Genomic DNA, 17,920 nt, shown 5'->3' on the forward strand with positions numbered 1-17,920 from the left:
ATTTCCACAATAGGGATGGTAATACAATTGAAAATGAGTAAGAGTTACCATGCATTACAAAAAGGTATACTACATAGAACATTGCAAATAAAAATAACAAAAAAAATACCTAGAAAATGCCATGGTTCACCTCTAATATGCCATACGCAGTAGAAAGTATTTTTAAAAGTATGCCTTGTGGTCATCTTTGTACAGATAATACATCATTTGAACTCTCACAACTTGATACAAAAATACCCTGCTACAATGAGACTGGATACCAGTCCTGTGGCTTTCTCTTACGGGGATTTCTCAAAGATCCATGGGCCAGATCTAGTCCCAGAGTTTGATTTGTCCATCCCAACCGCAGGTGATAACCTTGGAGGTTTCATGGGGATGCCATAGTGCGCTGATGCACACCTTGTCGTGAGCCTTGATCCTGTGGTAAAGCTTGGTGGTCTTCCAATCCCAAATGTTCAGCTTTCCATCTGCATCTCCTGACACCACATAGCTGGAAGAGAGAGAGAGAGAGGAAGGAACGATTAGCACTCTGCTAAAAGTTATTTCTGTCTCTACATCACCTGCCAAAGGGTGGGAGCCTGATTTATTGGCATTTAGTCTAGCCAGGAGTTGCATCGTTGCTATGGATACTGAAAGGAGGTTAGGGCACCTACTCACACACGTGGGTAGTGGAGGGTGAGAAGAGTAGATACACTACTTTTAAATGAGTGTTTTGGCTAAATTTAGGGAGCTGGACTGTCCTAGTTAGCTCTCCTTGTGGAACTCATACATTAGATAATATGAAATGTCCACAGCTCTTCAACTGGAGGCATTTTAAAAAAGGACAGTGGGCGAGCTGAGTATCCGAATATACCGAGCATCTGTACAATGCTGCGTTTTAACCTGTTCATTTACTGAAATAAAGTTCTAACCCTCTGAATCACTGCTTTCCATTTCTCTGGTATATTTTCCTTAATCAGTTAAAAAATAAATAACTATTATAAACTATTAAATAAAGCTGTGAGAATCTCAGCTGCCTTATACTCTCCTTCATCAGAACATTGCATAACAAAGAAAAGCTTACCTCATGTCTGGGGAGAAGTCCACTTGGCAGGCATAGCCAGCCACCATGTGACCTTTGAAGACTTTCTTCTTGTTCAGTCTGAAGCGGTTTTGGGCTCCAAAGATCAGAATCTGGTTGTCCATAGACTGACACGCTAGCCATTTACCTGGAGTTAAAAACAAGCAAAGATCATGATGCTACCAGCTGGTCTGGTATAGCAGTAGTAATTTCAATATGCAAACATATCTGAGCTTTAAAAGCTGTCACAACGAGTTTAGAAGTGAAGACGCTTGCTATGTTGTCTCATTAGCATGATTCTGTACAGCCAAATGTTTAACACCAAGCCATTTTGAAATGATGATGCTGCCTGCCGCTGCTTTTACCGCTAAAACCTGTAACTACTCTGATCAAGTCGACTCAAATCTCTCTAAAAAAGGTAAATGGTGGAAATATGTCATATAAAAGAAGAACAGAAATCCAAACAAAACCCAAAAATGTGGTCATTTGAGTTTGAGTGGGTGACACTCATGAACTCATCATTCTCCCATGATTAAAATGAAAAGTTAATTTATTCATTTAGGAGAAAAAAAAGGCTTTTCATCAGTGACTGCTCAGCTGAGATCTCAGTGCAATTCAGGTTCAGCCTCAAAGTCACTACGCGGTGTCGGAGCATTACACGACTCACTGCACCGCTTGAAAGGAAACATGAGGGAAATTATTAATATGGTATGAGAAAGAGATCTAGTGTTGGCGTGCGTCCTTTTCTTACATCCTCCCTCACAAAACAGAAATGAAAAAGACACTACTGTGCACAAATGTCAAACGCAATACATGCAGAAGAATTGAGAACAACTTGGCCGATTTCAGCGGCGTACTCGGGCTCTCTCTCAGGAGGAAACAGAAGAGAGGATGTGGATGCAGTGCCAAAGGGTGGGGGGGGGGGGGGGGGGCTGGGTGCCATTTAGACGCGAGAGAAAACTGAATGGTCTCCCACTGAGAACACATTCATTATTCACACGCTCAAGAGAAACAAACCATGTTGGCACAAATGAGAACGCTGCTGCCCTAAGCAAAGGGAGAGACGAGGGAGCGGATGAAAGGGAGAAATCAAAGTAGGCAGAGAGGGAAAGGAACAGACGAGGAAAGAAGAGCAGAGTTTGATGGGAGCTGGAGCTGATGGGAGTGCAAAAGGGAATCCCTGAATTAAAAAAACGGAAGCGTTTCCATTCGAAGAGTAATTCATTCTGGTATTATTCTAGGTGTGCGCTGCTGCACAGAATGTGGCTACTGAGCCAGTCAGTGGCTTCTTTACATCTGTGGAAACTAGTAGCAGGTTCATCCTACTCTCCCCACTGTGTCGTGGAATACGTCACGTATCTTTGCCCCAAACCTGATCTGAGAACTTTAGTCCAGCAGCACAGTGCACACAGGAAGCCTACATTACATAAATGAGTCATTTGAAGTAATAGTTTGACTTTTGGAAAATATGCTACCTTTTGATAGAACCATATTTCTTGTACAGATTTACATCCATCTACTCGTGAAACTCGCTCTCTGAATAAGCGCATCATCAACAATGTAGAACTATTCGATTTAACATATTTTATACAACGTCTAACAGAGAAATTTCAATAACAAAACAACTGTTTTTTTCCCCTTCAAACTGCAGCTTCTGTCTCACCTCTCGGCGACATGTCATTCATTGAAACGGCTGTGCGCTTTACAGTTCCCTTCCTCCCAATACTGCGCTAGAAGGAGACTTTGTATTGTTTTAATAGAGCTCAATGGACTGTTTGTGACAGCTGCAGACTAAGAGCAAACAAACACAGCGTCGGAGATGGATCAGGCTTCATGCAGTGGATGGGTATCCATCACAAAAGGCCCGATCTCGACGACTGGACCTGGACATCCTCACACACACAACTTAGATGACACTGAGCCTGCCATGTTTAATTCTTTTAAACAATAGCACTGGAAGGTATGAATTATATTCAATCTGGCAATATGGGTTTATGCTCCCCAGAGTCCTCTGTACCGTGTGCCTGACTGTGTCTGTGCGAGTGTTTTGCCATAATTTGACTGCTCACCGTTGGGAGAGAGTGTCACAGCTGGCATCGAGTGCATACTGGGCTCGGCGATGTACTTGAAGTCCACGGGGATGTCCCTAAAATAAAATAAAAAAAAGAAGGCACAAAGCATTGTTAGTGCACTTGAAGTTGGGTTAAACAGGATGAGAGAGCAACCTGAGCAGCCCTGAAGCAAGAACTCAAAAGAAAAACATTGACTGAGCCGCAGGTTCTTTACTTCAGACGTTTAATGCCGCCTCTAAATGTTTGTTACTGAAAAGAAACCTGCTCTGGTGAAAAACAAGGCAGGATGACTTTTACAGCTAACAGTGTGTAAACAACTCTGCTCGGCCTCTCGGCCTCTCTGCTTTGGGGGAAGATAGGAAACTTGGCTAGTTTAACTTAAGTGTTCTGCAAAAGATCATTCAAGTCTACAGTGCGTTCAACTCTTAAAACGGTGGGTGTTTGCATCAAGTTAAGTACCCTTCCCCCCCCCCCCCCCATCTTGTGATCTGCCTAAACTAAAGCCATGTCTCTGTGTGAGATGAGTAACAGCTGGAGCAAAGTGATTGCACCGGGTTCACTCACACACACACACACACACACACACACACACACACACACACACACACGGGTTAAATGAGAAATGCTTGTACACGTAAAAACACACAATTCACGCACGCAAGCTAAACTCGGAAAAGACAACAAAGCCATCAGCTCTCTTCTTCTGAGCTCCAGAAATAACCCGTGTGAACGTTCTGTTGTCTGGAGAGCGACGGTAGAGGAAGAAAGGCAAACAATCTGCACTCTGGGGACATTCATGAATAATAGATGATTGATTGTTGTTGTTTACGGTGTTTCACGACAGTCAAGATCAGGGACCATGACCAAAACAGAAAACAGCATTTGTGTATATTTTATACGTGTTAGGCATAATATCGGCGGCGAGGTTAAGTTGTGTAATACACCTGCAGGAAAAATGTCGAAGACTGAAAACAAATCTCTGAGCTTCTCTTGAGATGAAACATCTTTGTTTGTAACCTGGAACTAATGTGAAAAGACTTTACAAAACAGAATGACTCTTGACAAAAGAGTAAATTAACGATTGCCACACTTCTGCTTTGGTATGGTCTTTACTAGCTGACAAATATTTACATAATGTTACATTTTACTTTACAGGCTTTTTGAAAATTATTATATATTTTTTATTAAAAAAGGTCAGGACCAAGATAAAAGTTGGATAGCACAGCAGTTCACTATCCGACGTGTGCGATTCCAACTGTCCTTCACTCCGTCTCTACCATTTTTACAGCCCCCCCCCCATCCATCATCATCACAAATGTCCCACCAATCTTTATGATCAAGAGCTAATTCTCCATTTGGGCACAGTGCAGCACATTTCATATTGATTGTAATCCTCCTTCCAACACGTACACCAACTCTCCGCTCCCTGATGATAAACCTCTGCTGCAGATAAAGTAGTCTCCCCAGAAAACGTGCGAGTACGCGTGTGAAAAAATGAGAATGGAATTTGCATTACGAGCAGGCGTTTGCGCCGTGTTGTGAATGACTTGTAGATTTCGCTAACCTTACAATCTTTTCTAAGTATCCGCCGTCGCCTCACCCCGTCCCTCTCAGCGAGACAGCTCTGGTGAATTCAGCCTAATGCTGCCATGTAGCAGCTCTCACAAGAGGGGTTAGCTAAAGCTGAGAGCCAGGTGGTATCCGTGGGAGAAAGAGGGACAATAAAGCCACTCTTTGGCCGAGCACAACACTTGCCCGTTCGCTCCCACGCTGCACTAAAAAAAAAGGTTCATGAGAGACACCCCCCTTCCTAAACAAGAGCACAAAGTAGACTCTTGGGATATGGCTCTTTTGCTTCATGTTGTTCTGTCGACATTTTATTTTGTCCTTGAAAAATCAGGCTTAAAGAGTTAGTGAAAAACAAAGCATTTTTTCACTAGTTAATCTTCGTCACACACACACACACACACACACACACACACACACACACACACACACACACACACACACACACACACACACACACACACACACACACACACACACACACACACACACACACACACACACACACACACACACACACACACACACACACACACAGAGGAGCTGGGAAGATAAAAGAAAAAGAAACCCTACACAAATGTTTGCCCTTGAATAAAATCTGGAATTATCAGCTGGTTATTAAATATTTATCATCTTCAAGCAAAAAGTACCAGAGTGTGTTTATCACCACAGGACCCCTGGTTAATGAAACGGTGTCTGCAGCGGGACATGTAATGGCAAAATCTAAAAATATATAAGATTGTGGGAAACACGAGTGAACATGGATATGTACTAAAGTGCATGTTGTGTTTTTGCAATTTCAAAAAGGACATTAAAAGACGAATCATTTGTTTTAAACTTCATCTGATCTGCAACGCTCGTCTGCCTTCCGATAATTTAATTTGTGGAACCGTTTCAAAATGCTTATTAAAATATACAATTGGCAACAGGGGATATGCTCACAGGGGTTACTGCCGGAGCATTGGTAATGTGCAGTGCTAGCTCCAGGGGGAGAAAGAAAAGAAACTCCCAGTGCAACAGATGCAAGTGAAGCAGGCACATCGTGGCAGAGGCCATGACTCAGAGCAGATTAGCAGCACAGCTGGGTGAGCTTTGTCTGAGATAGGGTTGTCGAGGTTTGTTGAAGTCTCCTCCTCTTATGAACGACTAATGAAAGGAGCTCAAAGGGCGTATTGAGAAGGCAGCATGATACACTGATGATATAGTGTTTGTTTTTCCAAATGTTCTTTTCCAGAGACTTCTTGTTGCGGAGGTTAGATAAAACACAAAGGCCCTACCACGTCTTCTGCATTTTCACATGTCAAGTCACACTAAACGCCCTCTTCTCAACAACTCTTGATATTTTTCATCAGAAATTGAATTTCTTTTTTTTTTTTAAGGACAGATTTCCTTAAATAATTATTCAAACATAAATAAATAAGACACATTTCCATCTCTCCTAAAAACTAATCATGTGCAAATTAAATTCATCAAATTTAGTGAAACACTGTTTTTAATGCTAAAATATTAAATTAAATTTTTAAAGGTTTTTCAAAGATTGGAAACCACTGCAACCACGAGAGGTCCTTGAGCACAGACTCATAAGTATGCACAAGTAGTATGCAAGATTAGCTGTGGATAGATACACACACAGACACGACCAAACTCATTAATATCATCTGACAGACAACGCTGAGGGCTAAAAAAAGAAACCACAGCACTTCCCAAGCTGTCATCGTGACACACCGGCAGGGCAAACATATTAAGTTGTTCACAGGCTCATAAAGGCAAGAAAGAAAGGAGAGGGCGAGACGGTGACGAGTCAGAAGAATCATTTATAGAAAACCTGAGCCATTTCTGATTCTTAACAACTTATTGAGTTAATGAACACAAACTATGGTGAAAATATATGACCGCTTTATGTTTTTCATTTGAATTAAAAGGATCTTTTAACTTTTTGAAGAGGCTATTTTCAAGGTTTTCCAGATTTCTCCCCCCTCCAAATTCAACCACTTCAAGCACCTTGTGTGAACCCTGATTTTGAGGCTGTACTTACCACTCCCAAACTCGAAGACTCTTGTCGTCCGACGTGCTCACAAACCGGCGGTTCTCATCAACAAAGGTGATGGTGTTGACGGCTCCCAGGTGACGGTCGTACTCCTGAACCACCTCACCTGTCCTGATGTCCCACTGACAAAGAGACAAGAGAGAAGTTAAACACATGTATCTATGACAAGTTCAAACTAAAGTGAAGTGGAACGCTCATGCCGATTACCAAAACAAACAACATTAGAGAAAGACATATAGCGGGGCTGTGGGAGACTCACTGAGGAGCAGTTTTAAATTGTGCTGATGCAGTGAAAAGGCTTAACGTCAGTCTTGTAATGACAGCGATAAGCTATTAAACCGGGGGGGGGGGGGGGGGGGGGGTCAGTCATTATAACCAAATTAAAATGGAAGAAAAGACAATTGCATAGGAACGGCCTCCAGGCAACAAACAAAGAGGACGCATTTCTGTCCAAACACATTTTACATCCAATTCCAATTCTGGTCTTTTCTTTTTTAAGATCTTAGCCTTCGGCGGCTCACAGGAGCGGCCATCTGTTTTCAAAACCCAGAAGAGAGCTGCATGATTTAATACTAACCCTGATTGTCGTGCCAGATATTGTGATGGTGACTACTTTTCATCTGAACAATTAGGGGGCGAACTTTGAAGCTCGACATTTTGACATATTTAATTAAAGATGCCGCTGACAGTAAAATGTTAGCGAGACCCAAACTCCATGATTATGAATGAAACAATTAGAACAAGATAACCATCTAGTGAAATTGAAAGTCAAACTTTCATCAGCAGGAGGTTCAGGGTAACTCGTTCGACCCGATTGTGTGAGATTATAGTTATCGATTCCAACTTTGATCACAGATAGCTCGGGTTGCCTCTTCCACCCCAATGCTACCCGTGATTAATGACTTGCTTCAGTCCGGTCAGCCACTGAACCTCTAGCGCTCACAACGACACACACACACACACACACACACACACACACACACACACGTGCCGCTTTGGAGAGTTCATTTCATGCTCCTGTGGGTGCACGCTCAAGAAATTCATACGTGCATCTGCTTGGTCAACTGGGAAATTCACTTGCAGTGATGGTGGGAGTCAAATTTAATTTTACCTGAACAATCTTCTTATCCGACATGCCGGCCACGAAAAGACTCTGTTTGTCCTCGTCTGGGTTGAACTTGACGCAGTACGGTACCTTCCTGTTGGTGAAGCGAGAGATACACTGGCCTGTGGAGGGAGGCAAAAATGAATGTCAGAGCTCCAGGACTAATCTCCTTTGGCTTTTCCCGAGTGGTACACTCAAGTTGTTTAAATTTAGGGACACAGACCGCAGCTTTCAATGCTGCATGTTTTCGGCAACAGCTCAGCCGTAACAGACATTTCGCCGTTTCTTTGTATTCATTCAGCAGAGGTGAATCGCCACAGGAACGATGCTACCACCACTGGCGGCGCTGAGAGAACAGGAAATTGGAAATGACTGCAACACCTCTTTAAAAAAAGATAAGAATAGAGGCTTTTCACCAACATCATTACTGTAATACATCCGGTGTTTAACTGCAAATGGGACATATTTAAATTCTAAAATCAGCCCCTACGCATCACTGCTATAAAAAACTGCAGGAAGGAAACAACTGTTGACATTTATACTAAACAAACCAACAACAAATTGTAAAAGAAGTATTAGGATGATGTGACTTCAAGGGGCATCTTGTTAACAACAAGCGGGGGGATTTGACTCTTTTCTGCCCTCTGCTGGACTGGCACTCTGGAGTTGAGAGGGGTGGAAGTTGAGCTGGATGAGCAGCGGGGGAAGATGTGGCACCGGTGAGATCAGGGACCCTACATGTGGTTTACAGCTCACATAGACATAAAAGGAGATCACTTGCTACGTGGTTGCAATGAGACACTTTATAGTGTCGGAAATGTAATTGCATCATACAAAACAGTGAAAACATGCAAAAACCCCAATGATGCAATGTGTCCCTAATACGGATTTTAATACAATTAGACAGCATTTTGAAATAGTACGACACAAATGTCACTTCTTGGTGCATCTTTGTCAGCCCTACATTGGTAGTTGCAGCCCTATTTGTCATCGTTTGCCCCTAACAATTATTTTCATTGTCGAGCAATCTACACATTATTTTCTTGATTATAAAACGTTTTCTATAAAATGTCTAAATCCAGTTCAATATTCAGTTTATTGTCGGACTGTAACTACCGATTATATTCTTGATTAATCAATTAACCTGCCAATTATTTTCTCGATTAATAGTTAATAGTGGTAAACGTCTATCCGAGTTTCTCCAGGTCCAAGCTGATGTCTTTAAATGTCAAAGATATTCAGTTTAATGCAATAAAATAAAGAGAAAAGCAGGAAATCTCCATATTGGAGAGACTGAAAACAGCCATTTTTTAATGAAAGATTACTATAAGCTGGAACTAGGGAATGTATTTTTGCTGGAAACATAATTAAAAACGATTAATCAATTATCGAATGGAGATAAGTGGGTATGCAATTAGTCTTTGTAAAAGGGCGAATGAGTAACAAATCGGCTGAAATGTATTTTTGACCTTCTGGAAACACGCTTGCATGTCCTGCAGAGAAACGTTTGATTCACACAATTACACAAGAAAGCCGAGGCCTGTGCTCTCGTTCGCACTTCTCTGATCGAGATCAAGGCTGTATTAGAATGCACTGCAGTGCGTTATGTTATATCTAAGAATATTCGTGGTTAAAATGCTGAATGCCCTCATGAGACACTCGAATAGACACGCTGTACAAGAGATATTCGTGTGGAGTACGTCTCCCATGATTCATTCATTTTGAAGAACCAACAACAAGAGGCTGTGTGAAGAACAGAGAACAGTCTGGGGGCATCAGAGTGGGAGAGCCTACCTGTTTCAGAATCCCAGAGTTTGAGGTAGCGGTCATAGGCAGCGCTGAGGAACTTGGTCCCGGTGTTGTTGTAGCAAATGTCCCGCACTGCTTTGCTGTGGCCTAACGTGAGCAGAGGAAATGTAAATATATTACAGACAAATGAATAGACGCTAGACAAATCCACTTGATTCCCCTACTCTTGTTACTGTGTTACTAAGTTGCTTTTCTTTGATACCGAATTCATTTGAGAAATCTGGTTAAGGGAAATAAGAGATGTTGAGGAAGAAAGATGATGTGGGCTCTGGGAGACGAGCAGAATGGAATCCTTAAATGAGATTTGAGAGGGGGGGGGATGTCATGCTCCATCTGTCTTTTCAACTGCTCTACACCTTCTCCTATTCTCTTCCTAATCCCGATCCATGCAACCCCTTTGGCTTTTTCCTCATGCAGCGCAGGTGATGCAAGGTGCCTGTGGGCTCAGCGCACGCAGACTGCTCCCTGGTTAAAACGGGCTTTTATCAGGGCTACACTGTTTCCACAGCGATAACAGAGCCCAGTGAGGCTAAGTGCCTGCCTGCTCACTTGTTCTAACCCAGCTTGCTGGCAAAGCAAAGGCAATGACGCTGTTGCAGAAAGCCTGGTGTGTGTGTGTGTGTGTGTGTGTGTGTGTGTGTGTGTGTGTACAGGAAAGCAAAGATACATGATCTACTGAAAGCAGGGAGCACACATGTCATCATCTTTTGTCCCAGACTGCATTCAAACATGAAAATGCACACATATTGATATGCATGCTCGTTCATGCACAGCCCACAAGCTCACGTACACCGCACTCTTTTTTCCCCCTGATTTGATAATTCAGACAAGCTATGTGTGCCGACAACAATGGCGTGCAGTTTCCTATTACACTGTATGGTTTAATTACAGATAACAACCAACATTGCAATGCATTTAGGAGAGAAATACACGTTAAAACGTGGGAAAGAATTGACGTAAATGTCATATTGTAAACAAAAAGGTGAAAAACAAAACACAAATACATAAATGGGTAAATAAATAAACTTCACACTTCAGAGAAGAATACAAAATGAACAGAATCATTTATAAAAAACCCGGTTATACCAGGCAGCAGATGATGAAAGTGAAAACCTAATATGCTCTCCACAACATAACCGTATACTTCCAGCACTCCTCTAATGAAAACAATAATCAACATCATCCTGTGCTTCTCTGCTGCTTCTCCGACTCATGAACCCCTCAGCCAGTAACTGTCAGTTTATTAACCCCTAAACTGTGTTCTGTCTTCCTGTATGCCAACTCCTCTCCGTATCTCGTGCCCTCCCTCGCCCTTTGTTCCCCACAGCCCCTCGGCTGTTGAATTATGCATATTCTGTGAAGGAGCTGACAAGCAAAACCGTAGCTGCAAACAATCTCTATTCAGACAGTGTGCTGTCTCTTAGAAGAGTGGAAGTGACCTGCACACACAGGCCGAAACCCCACCAAAAAATATCCCCACACTTTCTGTCAATGGTCAGCAGACGTGTCATTATTATTCCAGTAATGCTGAGCTCACAGTCTGTCGCATGCATTTTCCACCGTGAACGTATTTCTTCGTTTGTTTATTACGTGTTAAACTTTGTGCTGAATTTCATAATATTTTGTTGCCATTGCATACAATGAATCATCAACACGTGTCAAACATTACCATATTTTAAATTTCGGACCACTTACCAATAAATGTCCGTATACACCTCCTCTCGCCGTACACTTCCCACAGCTGTGGAGAGAAAGACATTAAACTACAAGTTAACACAGATGCATCAAGGTTGTTTAGAGGTCAGCTTTGAATCTTCTCAAAAGCATAAATACAGTGCTGCTTTGACAGCCAATCCTAAAATGATTAAACTGCATCTTTGAAACACCGAACGAGTGTGTGGATATTCATTCATACGCTGCTGGGGTGTTTTTGTTAAATAAATGGCACCATGTTGTGATTATTTACCTTGATCTTACAGTCCATGGAGGAGGAGAGCAGCAGATGACCAGAGCTTGGAAATAGTCGGATGGCACTGACACCCTGGAAAACACACAGAGACGGGAGAAATTGATATTTATAAAAATCCTATTTCTCCAAATCATGAGTATGCTAATCCTTTCTACAGGTTCAAGCACCGGGTATTTTTTTTTTTACACAAATCTGGCACACTACTTTTGGGTAACCTTGTGAAACACAAAGGTGAACTAAAAGAGAGCGAGAGAGAGAAAGCGGGGCGCGGTCACAAAGAGTGTGAAAGGTGGAGTATAAGTGTGTTAGCTGCGTTTAAACATTTGTAAAGATATTCCAAATCATCATGTGGCTGTACTTTACAATGTATTTAATGCAACCGCTCTGCACATTTTGACATCTGCGATATGTCCAAGTGTGTCTGCTTGGACCACAAAACCTAATATTGCTTAAATATCTATTATACTGTGTCAATGAGACACATTCAAAGTCTTTATTGTTATATTTACTATGGACTACAGGAGTCAAAGGAATCACTAACTGTTAAAGATAAGGCTGCACTACATCTCAATGTTTCCCATATAAAAAACATGGCCAGGCTAAGGATATTAAATCAGTTCCTAAGGGGAGAAATCAGCTGAATCATAATAACTAGGGCAGATATTGTGTGCGCAGATCATTCTTACTCTGTAATAGTCGGAGAAATTAGGATGACTTTCAAATGACTAAACTTTCTCCCCCCAAAAAATGTCACAAAACTTTAGTGACACCGTACGGGCCATCCTCCATCTATTATCTCGACATCAGCACTTCCACGCGCTTATTATCTTTTCAAACCTCTTTGTATTTCAAATTAGACTCTGCAGGCTGTAACTTCCTGCACAAAGCGGATAGGAGCCAATTTAAAACTTGAGTGATTTCTCTCTCCCTGAAGCGCACTGGCAGATCTGAAACTTGAATCAGATCTTTCTTGGAATAACCCAGTGTTTGCCTTTATATTTGAATTATAACGACAGTGTTTTTGAACGAGACAGAATAATCTTGGATATGTCAGGGACAAGCGGCTCGTATACGGTCGCGTTATCATTTCATTCAAAAAGTACCCAGGAGGTTTTTACTGACTGCGTAATGGGATTTTCTCTCTACGTTTACAGACAACTATGTGACACGGCTCTCATTTCAGAATAAATGTTCAAACAACAGTACAATACTTATCATCAGCAAAGCCTGCATAGAGAATACTTACGGCTGCAATATTTATATCTATCCATACATATATATTTATATATATATCTAACTGGTACATAAAAGGGGCTCCTCGTGTACACACAGAAACACAAATGATCTATTTCTCCTCCCACTGACCTTGGTGTGTCCAGACCAGACATGAATCTGTTTCTTAGGCAGGTAACACTTGTCTGGAGCCTCTGAAGAACGCAGGTTGATGCCCACATCCTGTGGGACGTGGAGGTAGGACCTGCCCTGGTAATCATACATGTCTTTAACTGGGGGACAACAAAAAGAGACAAACAATCATGTTAATCAATCATGTAGATGTGGATACAAGGAACACTGCCTTTAGACAACCAGAAGTCTTAAAAAATGGTAAAAGATCTATAATTCCAACTGGGCAAACCTCATATGATGTGTAAACTTGTGTGATCGGATCAAACATTTTTACTTTTGATCTCACTTTTTAAGCCCAATGGTCCTTCAAGAATGAAGTTTCAATTTCAAAAGAAATACTGCGTACACTCCACTCACATTGCAAACTATTATTTCCTAAGTAAAATGAAGATCAGTAAATAATTTCAGTGAGTGCAATAGCCATTCACATGTTTAAATTAAAACAGTACCATGGAGAATGGTTTTCTCTTCTGCAGGAGCATCTTCCTCGTTCCTTCCCTTCTTCTGCCTCTTGGCTGTGATCTCATCCAGCTCTTTCTGCTCTTCCTGTAAAATAAAAATGATTTAACAATTTGATAATTACCAAACAGATGTGTTCTCTACGCGACACAGACTGACTGAGGAAATTGGAGTCCGTTTTCTTGCATTTGTATGCCCTGGTCAGTGTAAAGGGGATTACTCAGGGATACATGTTTAGTTTTTCGAGGAGAGGGTTGTGTGGGTGGGGTCACATGACCACTGGTGATGCTAATAATGCAGAAACGCAAAGGCATCTTTATTTGGGCGATTTAAAAATCAGCCAAAGAACAAAAAAACAACAACCCGGTAATCATAGATAACCCATATTAATGATAGCCGGTGTATCTGTCGTATTGTCCAACGGTAATCCTTACTGTCTGTGTGTATATATATATATATATATATATATATATATATATATATATATATATATATATATATATATATATATATATATATATATACACACCTGCAGAGGATGTGTTTTCTAGCCGTACTACTAAATCTAGTAGTTAAGTTAATTATGTAAAGAAGCGACAATTTCAAACACTCAATATTTGTATATTATATTTGACAAAGCATTACCTCTGATGGTTTGGCCCCATCTTTTTCATCTATATATTTCGCCCATGGTCCAAGGAAGTTGTCAATCTCTCCTGCCTCTCCACCTTTGATCTTTTTCCTTTTATCTGACTTCTTCAGTGCAGGCTCAAACACCGTTAGCCCTGGAGGAACAGACACTAGACATTATAACTCTGAATCTTCCTAAAACAAAAAAGAGAAGTCTGATCCGTTAAGTCGGATGCAAATGAACACATTAGAAATATGGTGTGATAAAGGATTACCTTTATTTTTCTCAGCCTCATCCACTGCACCAATGTAGGTACTAGTGGTTACATGGTGTGTGTCAACCGATGGATCTAAAGCATAACCTATGGATAGAATTGTAAAACGGTCATTCAAATTCAGGGTCAATACATTTACTACATCATTTAAACCACACAGGTCACAGATGGGCTTACCAAAGGTGGAGAAGGTCCTCCTTTGCTGTTCAAACATAAAGTCGTTGAGGTGAGCCGGTTCTGCATAGCCAGATAACATGTTCCTGGGGGCAGCCATCTGCTGACTTTTAAAGGGGTTCACTGGCCCAAGCTTAGAAAAAGAAATACAAAATCACTAATACCATTAAATGTAAACTAATGGATCCTCGCAAGGAACTACTTAGTGGACATGGCCCTTCTGTTGAATGTGTATCTAAGCATGAGTTCAATAACAAAATACTTCAATCAATGGGTAGAGCACCGGAGATTAATTCTAATGAAAAATTGCAGCAGTACATTAGCCATGTTACATAAACCATGAAAGAAGAGATAATGACATGTGAGGAGATAGTTAAGAAACCAAATAGTCATAAATAATAACCAACTAACAAGCATGACATCAACATAGTAATTCATGTGATTGTATTTACATTGGAGCTGGTTGATATGGACAAAAATACCACTTTCAGAGCTAAAACGTCAATAGTAAAAAAATATGACGACATTTGGGGATGTTACATTATTAACACAAGAAATATTTCAGGTTGAGATTTAAAGTTAGTAGTGTGGATATGATAGTTTGAGGCATTCAGTATTTAATTTCACTCAGCGAGAGAAGACATATACAGAAATATATACAATAAACACAATTTCGCTTGAAAACTAGTTTCATACTACTGTATATATATTTTACCCAGCCCTAGATGTAATCTACCAATTCTAAAACTTACCTCTGGTGCAAACAGGGTTTCATATGTCGGGTTAAACGTGACTTCTTTCAATGCAGGGTCCAGGTGTGTGCCAGTCTCAACAGCTTCCTGAAGAACATGTACAAACGGACTCTCAGCAATACAACACCAATTTAGCGCATCAGCTGTACGACAGAAAAAAACATACTTAAGACCGTATCGATAATGTTATATTTTCTAAATGATTAAGGTTAGCTGGTATAATAATAATATCCTCCTGCTCGACACTCAGTGTTTCCCGCTAACCGCTAATAGTTATATTCGGTAATGTTAACAACAATAACCTACTCTACATAGCAAATAATTACTTTTCCCGTTTTTGTCATCAATTGAAACGGTACGTTTTATTATTATATTGTCGCATCAGGGGATTAATAGTATCTAACTTTAACAATCTAATTATTACGTTATGCAAACGTTAGTTAGCCTGGTTAGCTTACCTTAACGGCGACCTCGGGAGCAGAATTGAGAACAGCCACAGACATCGTGGGTACAGACTTTAGAGGTTTAAGGTGAGCCGTGGCGTCCGGGTCCGCTGGGTCCACTTTGTCAACAACAGTATTGGATTCCGGCTCATTTTCTGAATCAGAACCGCTATCGTACGAAACGAGGCAAGCTGTGACGGCAGACATCTTGGATGTTGTGAATTCGCCGGAAGCAGGAGGGCGGTACTTCCGTTGTGAAGAAAAATGTATTTCTTTATTCTTTATTATCTCAACACTTACAGTGACATTAATACCAAAAACAAAACATTTAGGCATCATAATAAATGAATAAAAGGATAATATAACAGACATGACTCCACTTTCAATACGATGCCACATTGAACATGGTAGCAGGACATGGGGTAACTGTATATATTAAAAAGAAAAGAAAAAAGAAAAAAGATAATACAATAAATTAACAAAAAAAAGTTACTCTCTCAGGTCATGACAATGAATAACAGAAACATATATAATAAAAATGTGAGATTAAATTAAATGGAATTTGATATGTACAAGAAGTCAGTAATGCTGCAATAAAACAAGCCATAACGTGCCATAATGTTAGACACAAAACATGAGCTGAAACGATAAATCAATAAATCGATTAGTTGGTATACAGAAAATAAGGCCTTATTGGCAATTTTTGATAATCGATCAATTATAAAGCCTGTTTATATATATGCTCACTATTTTTATAGACATAACAATTGATAACCGATAACATAATTAATCATATTAATCTACAATGAAAATAATCATTGGTTGCAGCCATAAACAACACATGGTCCCCTATGGTGGTCAGTATTATCCTTGATCGATTTTTGTAATGTAGTCAATGTGATATCATCAAATCATTGCGCAGGGGATCGATACATTTAGTAATGTTAGGATTTTTATGAACAATGAGTGTTGGAATAATCGAATCGATCAAATATCTGAAATGGATTAGACAGCACAAAATGACGGTGAGAGATAACTAGCCAATACAGCGAGCGCGCACGTTGTCCGCGAGCCTCTCATGAGCACAGCAGCAGTTGCATGGAACGCTTTCTCGCGCCCCAACAATAGAGTGGTAAGTACCATTATCGCCAGTTATAATGGGGACATTTTCTTGCAAATAAACGTCATTTCACACTGAGTACTTTGGAGATAACATCTTTGTCGCATATGAGTAAATCTGACTTTAAATGTTTTGTTACGAAACATGTTGTTAGCTTCACCGGACCCGTTTTGATGCCAATTTCACCAATATTTACCCTGAGATTCCCTTTGGAAAAAAGTGCCTGGATTCTTCCCCGCCGCCGCCTCTTCCACCAGGAGTACATTTGATATCAGGGACAGTAGGCTACAATCATGGATCTGACCCGGGGATTTAAATTCTTGGACACGGTGGCATGCTCTGCTGCTCAGTAAGGATGGGAAGAAAATAAGAGGAATTTTAACAAACGTATCAGGTAAATATTTTAACACTGTGTACTGATTGACTGATTTTTTTCACTTGAAAATGTCACTTTAGTAATGTTACGTTAACGTTATTGCATCTCAGCAGAGCAGCAACAAACTGCCTTAAAACCGAGTCACCATGTTGTAACATTAGACTTAAACTGGAGCTGCTTGACTAATAACGGTCCTGGTAATTCAACACTGCCTGGCCATCTCTGACTACCACATTAACCCGGTACACAGGTGACAAATGTGGCAGTGTTGACAACGTTAGGACTCCAACGTGGTCCAAACCCTTTAAAGTACCAATATGTTGAATAATGAATACATAAATGACATATTTGTAACGGGACCAGCTTGAAGGTTGGTACATTGCAAAGCTACACATCTGCAGGAGCTCTCGCAGCAGCGTCTTCGCATATTCAGTCCTAGGAAATATCATGTTGGTGAGAAACTGGAGAGCAAATATTTGCATTGCATTGCACATTTTCTAACGTTGTAGACGCATGCCACATATCTCATCTTCCATGTTGTTGTTGTTTTTATTCGTCATTGGGTTGTGGACTTCCAGGTCGGTACAGTACGCGAACCGGTGGCGGCGGCACGACGTGATTTAATTTTCCCACTAAGAATGCATTGACTTGCCTCA

General features: G+C 40.8%; 2 protein-coding genes across 2 annotated transcripts in view; one reads left to right on the forward strand and one right to left on the reverse strand.

The window, feature by feature from the left end:
* Positions 1–41: 41 nt before the first annotated feature.
* cdc40 (cell division cycle 40 homolog (S. cerevisiae)) lies at positions 42–16,008 on the reverse strand. Its single transcript, XM_029425295.1, has 15 exons — positions 15,784–16,008; positions 15,326–15,412; positions 14,577–14,706; positions 14,400–14,486; positions 14,140–14,279; positions 13,485–13,581; positions 12,994–13,133; positions 11,626–11,700; positions 11,355–11,400; positions 9,645–9,746; positions 7,857–7,972; positions 6,734–6,867; positions 3,130–3,206; positions 1,064–1,208; positions 42–490 (listed from the first exon to the last, which is right to left on the reverse strand). Exons 1-15 carry the CDS (start codon positions 15,973–15,975, stop codon positions 313–315), a joined length of 1,746 nt encoding a protein of 581 aa, XP_029281155.1. The 5' UTR covers positions 15,976–16,008; the 3' UTR covers positions 42–312.
* Positions 16,009–16,777: 769 nt separating this feature from the next.
* Positions 16,778–17,920, forward strand: part of wasf1 (WASP family member 1) — a 57,571-nt gene continuing 56,428 nt past the window's right edge. Inside the window, 2 exon segments of the mRNA XM_029425482.1 lie at positions 16,778–16,900; positions 17,043–17,282. The gene's annotated coding sequence lies outside the window, so the exon portion shown is untranslated.

This window comes from Cottoperca gobio, chromosome 24, assembly GCF_900634415.1.
Source record: "Cottoperca gobio chromosome 24, fCotGob3.1, whole genome shotgun sequence".
In the NCBI taxonomy this organism is placed as follows: domain Eukaryota; kingdom Metazoa; phylum Chordata; class Actinopteri; order Perciformes; family Bovichtidae; genus Cottoperca; species Cottoperca gobio.

Excerpts from the sequence above, each read along its gene's own strand:
- cdc40 (XM_029425295.1), bottom strand. The coding sequence starts at position 15,975 with ATGTCTGCCGTCACAGCTTGCCTCGTTTCGTACGATAGCGGTTCTGAT. Across the intron at positions 3,207-6,733 it reads AGTCTTCGAGTTTGGGAGTG|GGACATCCCCGTGGACTTCA; the intron begins GTAAGTACAGCC and ends ATTTTATTTTAG. Across the intron at positions 1,209-3,129 it reads TGTGACACTCTCTCCCAACG|GTAAATGGCTAGCGTGTCAG; the intron begins GTGAGCAGTCAA and ends TTTTAACTCCAG.